At 49.0% G+C, this 6,938-nt stretch overlaps 1 protein-coding gene across 1 annotated transcript in view; it reads left to right on the top strand.

Moving 5' to 3' along the window:
* The first annotated feature begins 1,719 nt into the window (after nucleotides 1-1,719).
* The window catches only part of RLBP1 (retinaldehyde binding protein 1), a 14,995-nt gene continuing 9,776 nt past the window's right edge, over nucleotides 1,720-6,938 (top strand). The window contains exons 1-3 of the mRNA XM_010841023.1: nucleotides 1,720-1,819; nucleotides 4,608-4,701; nucleotides 4,971-5,099. Of these exons, the coding sequence (XP_010839325.1) occupies nucleotides 4,690-4,701; nucleotides 4,971-5,099 (141 nt within the window). The 5' untranslated portion in view covers nucleotides 1,720-1,819; nucleotides 4,608-4,689. The remainder of the gene's footprint in view (nucleotides 1,820-4,607; nucleotides 4,702-4,970; nucleotides 5,100-6,938) is intronic.

The following is a 6,938-nucleotide window of genomic DNA, read 5'->3' as shown; positions in this document are numbered from 1 at the left end:
AGGGCCTTGTGGCCTGGCAGCATCCTGAAAATCCCCACTCCCGTCAGGGCTGTGCCATCAACTCGAAAGCGATCTTGGTAGAAAAGAATATTCCTCATGATGGAGTTCATCACCCAGTTTGTTTGTTTGTTTTTTAAGTAATTTGTATTATTATTTTTGGCTGTACCATGTGGCGTGCAGGATCTTAGTTTCCCCAACCAGGGCCCGAACCCAGGCCCCCTACAATGGAAGTGTAGAGTCTGAACCACTGGACTGCCAGGGAAGTTCCCCTCATCCAGTTCTGACAGAGTCTCTTCTGTGGTCTCTGGGCTTCCCAGGGGGCTCAGTGGTAAAGAATCTGCCTGCCAATGCAAGAGACTCAGGTTCGGTCCCTGGGTAGGGAAGAGCCCCTGGAAAAGGAAATGGCAATCCGCTCCAGGATTCTTGCCTGAAAATTCCATGGACAGAGGAGCCTGGTGGGCTACAGTCCATGGGGTCGTGGAGTCAGACATGAACTGAGCACGCATGCACGCTTCTGGGGTCTCTACGTTTCCTTCCCACAGGGCTGCTTGAGCTCTCACCACCGCCTCCTTTCATTATTGCCCTCACACTTTGTGAAGTACCTGCGGAAAAAAAAAAATCCAAGGACGCATCTCTATCAGTTTGCTAAAGCTGCCGTAACAAAATACTATAGACGGAGTGGCTTAAACAACAGAAATTCATTTCTCACAATTCTGAAGGCTAGAAGTTTAAGGTCAAGGTGTCAGCAGGGCTGGTTTCTTTTTTTCCCCTTCTTTTTGGTTATGCCACACACGGCTTGTGGGATCTTAGTTCCTTGACCAGAAATGGAACCGGGGACCTCACAGTGAAAGTGCAGAGTCCTAACCACTGGACTGCCAGGGAGTCCCCAGGGCTAGTTTCTTCTGAGACTTCTCTCCTTGACTTGTAGATGGCACCTTCTTCCTGGGTCTTCACGCAGTTTTCCCTCTGTGTGTTGGCGTCCACATTCCCTCTTCTTATAAGGACACCAGTGATTTGGATTAGGGGCCACCATGATGACCTCATTTTTCCTTAATATCCTCTTGTATCTCCAAATAGAGTCCCATTCTGAGATCCTGGGGAATAGGACTTCCTCTAATGATCCCCACTTCTCTGAGGAGGAAACTGAGTCACTCAGCGGTGAAGTCACTTTTTGAAGCTAGAAGGTGCTGGAGGGGGCAGAATGGCTCCTAAGCCGGCTCTTATCACTGCACACCACTGCCTAGACGTGGGTCAGCCTGGGCTTGTCCTTTCCCCACGAAGCCTTAACCAGTTACCTTCCCCGGTGGGCCCTGCTCCCTGCCCTACCATGCCAGGCCCGGCTAGGCTCAGGGAGAGGGTGACCGGCCCAGATTCTCTGCCACTGCCATTTCATCAATGATCACATTTCAATTTTCCCTCCATCTCCAGCATGTCTTACCCTAAGGAGTGCTTTCTCAGACCCCCTCTGCAATGAGAGAGAGGAAGGGGAGGAGAGAAGGGGACTGACCCAGATCCCACCCCCATGGCCCGGCTTCCACATGGCTGAGCAGGAACTCTGGAGCAGCCGCACACAAAGGAGGGCTTTGAGCGAGCTCTAGCCAGGCCCAAGCTGAGCCCCTCTCCCCCTTGGTGCGTCACTTGCCCCAATCTGGGCCTCCCTGTGAGCCTGATTTAAACGGAAACTGTGGGCCCTGAGAAGTTCCTTGTGACCCAGTAATCCCAGCCTGCTGACTGGACCACACCCCCAGCAGAGGCAACCTCCAGGCTCCCGGAGGACACAGGCACCAGGTGTCCCAAGGAGGAGCTGCTAACTTGTCAGGTAAGTCAGTAGCAGGGGCCTGGCTGGGCCAGGAAGCTTAGGATTAGGGTAAGGAGTTTGTGGTGGGGAGATTCCAGGCTGCCCCCAAAACTGAAACCAACTGGCCATTCTTCAGGGTGAGTTCGACCAACCTGATGGCAGATTTAGCAAATAAAAATATAAGATACCCAGTTAAATGTGAATTTCAGATGAACCACAAATACTTTTTTAGTGTAAGTGTTTGTGTTCTCAGTCTTTATAACCCCATGGACTGTAGTCTGCCAGGCTCCTCCATCCATGGAATTTTTCAGACAAGAATACTGAAGTGTGTTGCCATTTCCTACTCCAGGGGACCTTTCCAACCCAGGGATTGAACCAGAGTCTCTTGCATCTCATGCATTAGCAGGTGGATTCTTTACCACTGTGCCACCTGGGAGGCCCTTTTTAGTATAAGTATGTCCCAAATATTGTATGGCACATACTTAAACACGTCAAAACTTTTTTGTTCATCTGAAATTCATGTGTAATTGGACATTCTATATTTTATCTGGCAAGCCTAGATGGCAGGGAATAGCTTTGACGTGAAGTGAGGCGTGGGTTTTTTTTCCATGTATACAACTTATAAATCAATAGTTTAAAATCACAGTTAGTAGTTTGGACATATTTTATTTTTAATTTTTTGGCCATGCACAGCATGTCAGATCTTAGTTCCCCAACCAGAGATCAAACCCACATCCCCTGCATTGGCAGTGCAGAAGCTTAATCACTGGACCATCAGAGAAGTCGCCTGGGGATATTTTATTTTATTTTTTAAAAACCTTTTTATTTTGTATTGGGGCATAGCCAACTAACAATGTTGTGATAGTTTCAGTTGAACAGGGAACTCAGCTATACATATACGTGTATCCATTCTCCCCCCAATTCCCCTCCCATCCCTGGGCATATGTTAAAAAGAGTTGCTGTACTGACTTTAACCCTTCATTTCTAAGAGCCTTGATCTTGTGATGATCCGCTTAACTCTCTGGGGGCGTCTAGCTACTGTCTCTCCTGTCTGAGCCTCTCGCTCAGGGAGTTCTATTAGCCTTACCATTTCTGTTCCAGCAAAACCGAAGTGAGAACACAGTCGCATTTCAGTCTATCTTATATATCTTCCTGCATATTTGGAAGTCTCTGTCTCAGAAAGTTGACTTCGATTTTATTCCTGTTGGTGGATTACAGCCCCCCAGAACTTCCCTGTCCTGCTGGGGCTGCGGAGTGGGACAGGCAGGAGATGGAAGATCCTCAGATACTCCCTGGAATCTTCTAAGACTCTCTCTGCAAGCTGGGGTAATGATCCGGATGGTGCTAAGAAAGAGAAGGGGAACTATGTTTCAGAGCAAAACACTGTGCTAGGTACCCTACAGAACTTCTATGATCTTTGTTACTACTCTGTTTGGTAGGTGTGGCTATTATCCCCAATTTGCAGATGAGAAAACTGAGGCTCCGAAAGGTTTTATTGGCCTAAAGTCACATGGGTGATAGATAACAAAGGCTGATTCAAACCTGGGTCTCTCTGACTCTCAAGTGTGGTTTTCTGTGACACCTGCTGTCCTAAGAGTTTGCCTGGAGATGTCTTGGCTCTAGGTGTCAAAAAAAAAGTCTTGGTGTCAGGCAGACATAGGTTCAAGTCCCACCTCTGCCACTAATCAACAGTGACCAGGTGACAGAACTGACTGACAGGAACCTGGTCGGAGGCAGGAGTGGAGTGGTGACGGGCCTGGGGATGTTTAGGTAGGAGAGGAGAAAATGTGAAAATAGAATTGTCTCCAAAAGTACTCAGCAGGGTGTCATGTGGGCAAAGGATGAAATTTTTTCTGCTGGCCTCCCACTGCTTCTGTGTACATTATTTAATAAAATCTTCATAACCTTCCACCTCCCTTTTATAGGGGACAACCCCGATTCAGGTTAGATCACATCACTTGCAAGGGGAAGAGACAGAATTTGAACCCAGATCTGACTTCTGCCACAACAGGCTGCCTCTTGGTGCTGATGGAAAGTAACAGCTTGGTCTTGAGTCCTGATCCCCGGCTATATCTGGCTGTGTAACCTTGGACAAATCACCTACTCTCCTGGGCCTGTTTCCTCTTATGTAAAGTGGATATCATAATGCTGGCTCCCAGACAATGGATTTGAAAAGTGCATCACAAGGCACTGAACACACATTCAGTTATAGTTATGTAACTAGCCATCATCCCTCCAGGGAGTGGATTCACTGGAATGGTGCCATTCACTAGGCTGGGGAGTTTCTCAGATGCCCCTTGGGACTGGAAAAAGAGGGACACAAATGGGAGGAGGGATTGCCTTATCCCTCAGTGACCATGTAACCAAGAGTGGAAGCCTGTTCTAGTTTCTCCCTGGCTGGGCCATCTCATTTTAAGAACTGAAGTTCGAGGTATATTTGTGTGTGCTCCTTCTTAGAGGGGTGTTTCCCAAAGCACAGCCCAAGAACCACCTTATTCAGGGCCACTGGGGGTGCTGCTTTGTTTTTTTTTTGACTGCGCCATATAGCAGGTGGGATCTTAGTTTCCCAACCAAAGACTGAACCTGGGTCCCCTGCACTGGAAGCATGGCGTCTTAACCACTGGATCATGAGGGAAGTCCCTGGGGTGCTGCTTTAAAATACAGATGTCTGGTCTCCAATTCAGAGTCAGGCACAGGGCCGAGGCATCTGTATTCTTAGCAAATGCCTCATGTTACTCTGATGCACTCAAAAGTCTGAGATTCATTGTTCTGAGACAATAACAGAAGAACTTCTCCATGTCTCCCCTAGAAAGGAGGCTGCCTTGAGAGGCCAGGACGGACGAAGTGGGCTCCTTCTTTGTTTGCAGCACTTCCAGTCTTCCACAGACAGCATGTCAGAGGGGGTGAGTACCTCCGTGCCCTGGGGCTCCCTTCTGTCCACCTTTCCTCCTTCCTTTTCTTCCTCCCTGTTTCTCCATTATCTGCTCTCCTCAGGGTTATGGGCATCCACCCTTTAAACCTCTCGGTAGTCCCTGACCCCACCCACAGGGAGGAAGTTCAACAGTGACATTGGGCAAAAGCACTAGCTTGGGGTCTGAGCAGACCCATTTGGCTGGCTTGCTCAGGCTGATGGAGGCCTTTTCCTCCCTTTTCCTGGCTTCTCCCTCCTCAGGCGGGCACGTTCCGCATGGTCCCTGAAGAGGAACAGGAGCTCCGTGCCCAACTGGAGAGGCTTACGACCAAAGACCATGGACCTGTCTTTGGCCCGTGCAGCCAGCTGCCCCGCCACACCTTGCAGAAGGTGAGGTAGCCTGGGGGTGTGTGAAGGGACAGGTAGGGAGGTAACAAGGGGGAATACATTTATTTTTTTATTTGGCTGTGTCAGGTCTTAGTTGCAGCGTGTGGGATCTTTAGTTGTGGTATGCAGGAGTTGTTAGTCACGGTATGTGAGATCCACTGCCCTGACCAGGGATTGAACCTGAGTTCCCCTTATTGGGAGTACCAAGTCTCAGCCACTGGGCCGTCATGGTAGTCCCAACATAAGGGAATACTGATAACATCCTCTCTCCTGTAGAAGAGGTCCAGTACCAGCCCTCCGGGTTATTCTGGACCTAAAAGACTGACTTGTTCTAGGGGCTATTCTGAAGTCAGGGCCATGGTAGCAATTGGGTCAACCAGATGTCCAGGCTACCCGATTCTAAGATTATGGCATCAACAGGGTTCCCTGAAACCAAGGCTGGGACCTAGGGCTTCTGGATCAGGGATCATCCTGGACTCAGACATGAGGAACCCTGATGTGCAATGGTCTTAGAGAGCACAGATACAACTGCTGCCCCCAACTGAATAGGAAAGGGCCCAAGTCCTAATATCACAACGACTTCCAACTTGTTGTGTCATCTTGAGCAAACTGCTTTCCCTCTTTGGGTCTTGTCTTCGGTATCTATGAAAGAAGGTTGTCGGACCAGTTCAGAGATGATCAGACTGTGGCAGAGCTGGCCTGGGGTTGAGCTGGCCCTGGGCTCCTGGCTTCCATCTCTGCTCCCTGGGCATCTCAAGGGAAAGCTGCTTCGAGTTCCCCCAGACCTACCTTCGCCCCTCATGCCATCCAAGGAAAGAACAGCCCCTGGCATGCTCAGGATTTCTCCAGGCTTATCCAAGGGGAGGAATGTGAGGGAGAGGGCAGGCTGCCATCTGACTGGTATCTTTAATTTTTTTGTTAATTAATGGTATCTTTAATTTTGAGAAGATCAGAAATTAACCTGGGATGCAGCAGAGTGAAGCAATTAACAGTTCAACCTGATCAGGAGTTTCAACTTCAACTCTTTTTACCTGGGTGATCTTGAGCAAGAATATCTTGACCTCTATGAGCCTCAATCTGCTCACCCTGAGAAATGGGGGATAAGAATACAACCTTCTTGTGATGGACTGTGGCCAAGATTTAGAAACATCATGTACTGGACTTCCCTGGTGGTCCAGGGGCTAAGACTCTGCCCTCCCAGTGCAGAGGAACTGAGTTCTATTCCTGGTCAAGGGAACTAGGATTTCAGATGCCCCAACTAGGAGTTTGAATGTGTGTGGGTCAGTCTCTCAATCATGTCTGACTCTTTGTAACCCCATGGCCTCTGCGGGCTGCAGCTAAGACCCAGAGCAGACAAATCAATACATTAAAAAAAAAAAAAGTATCTACAGGACTTCAGTTCAGTTCAGTCGCTCAGTCGTGTCCGACTGTTTGTGACCCCATGAATTGCAGCACGCCAGGCCTCCCTGTCCATCACCAACTCCCGGAGTTCACTCAAACTCATGTCCATCGAGTCAGTAATGCCATCCAGCCATCTCATCCTCTGTTGTCCCCTTCTCCTCCTGCCCCCAATCCCTCCCAGCATCAGGGTCTTTTCCAATAAGTCAACTCCTCGCATGAGGTGGCCAAAGTACTGGAGTTTCAGCTTTAGCATCATTCCTTCCAAAGAACACCCAGGACTTAGCAGTGTGCTAATTCAGGGCTCCAGTAAGCATAGGCTGTTGTGGTTAGAAACATTTAGTCCTTTAGCCGTCTCCTGCAAACAAACCCAGGATAAGCAGTTTGACCTAATTTTCTCCAAATATAACGGGCAGTCTGAGCTGCTGCCAATGCTGATGCTGC

Source organism: Bison bison, unplaced genomic scaffold (genome assembly GCF_000754665.1).
Source record: "Bison bison bison isolate TAMUID 2011002044 unplaced genomic scaffold, Bison_UMD1.0 scf7180017864155, whole genome shotgun sequence".
Lineage (NCBI taxonomy): Eukaryota > Metazoa > Chordata > Mammalia > Artiodactyla > Bovidae > Bison > Bison bison.
Note: the sequence above shows the minus strand (reverse complement) of the source record. Positions and strands in the feature narration are given on the sequence as shown.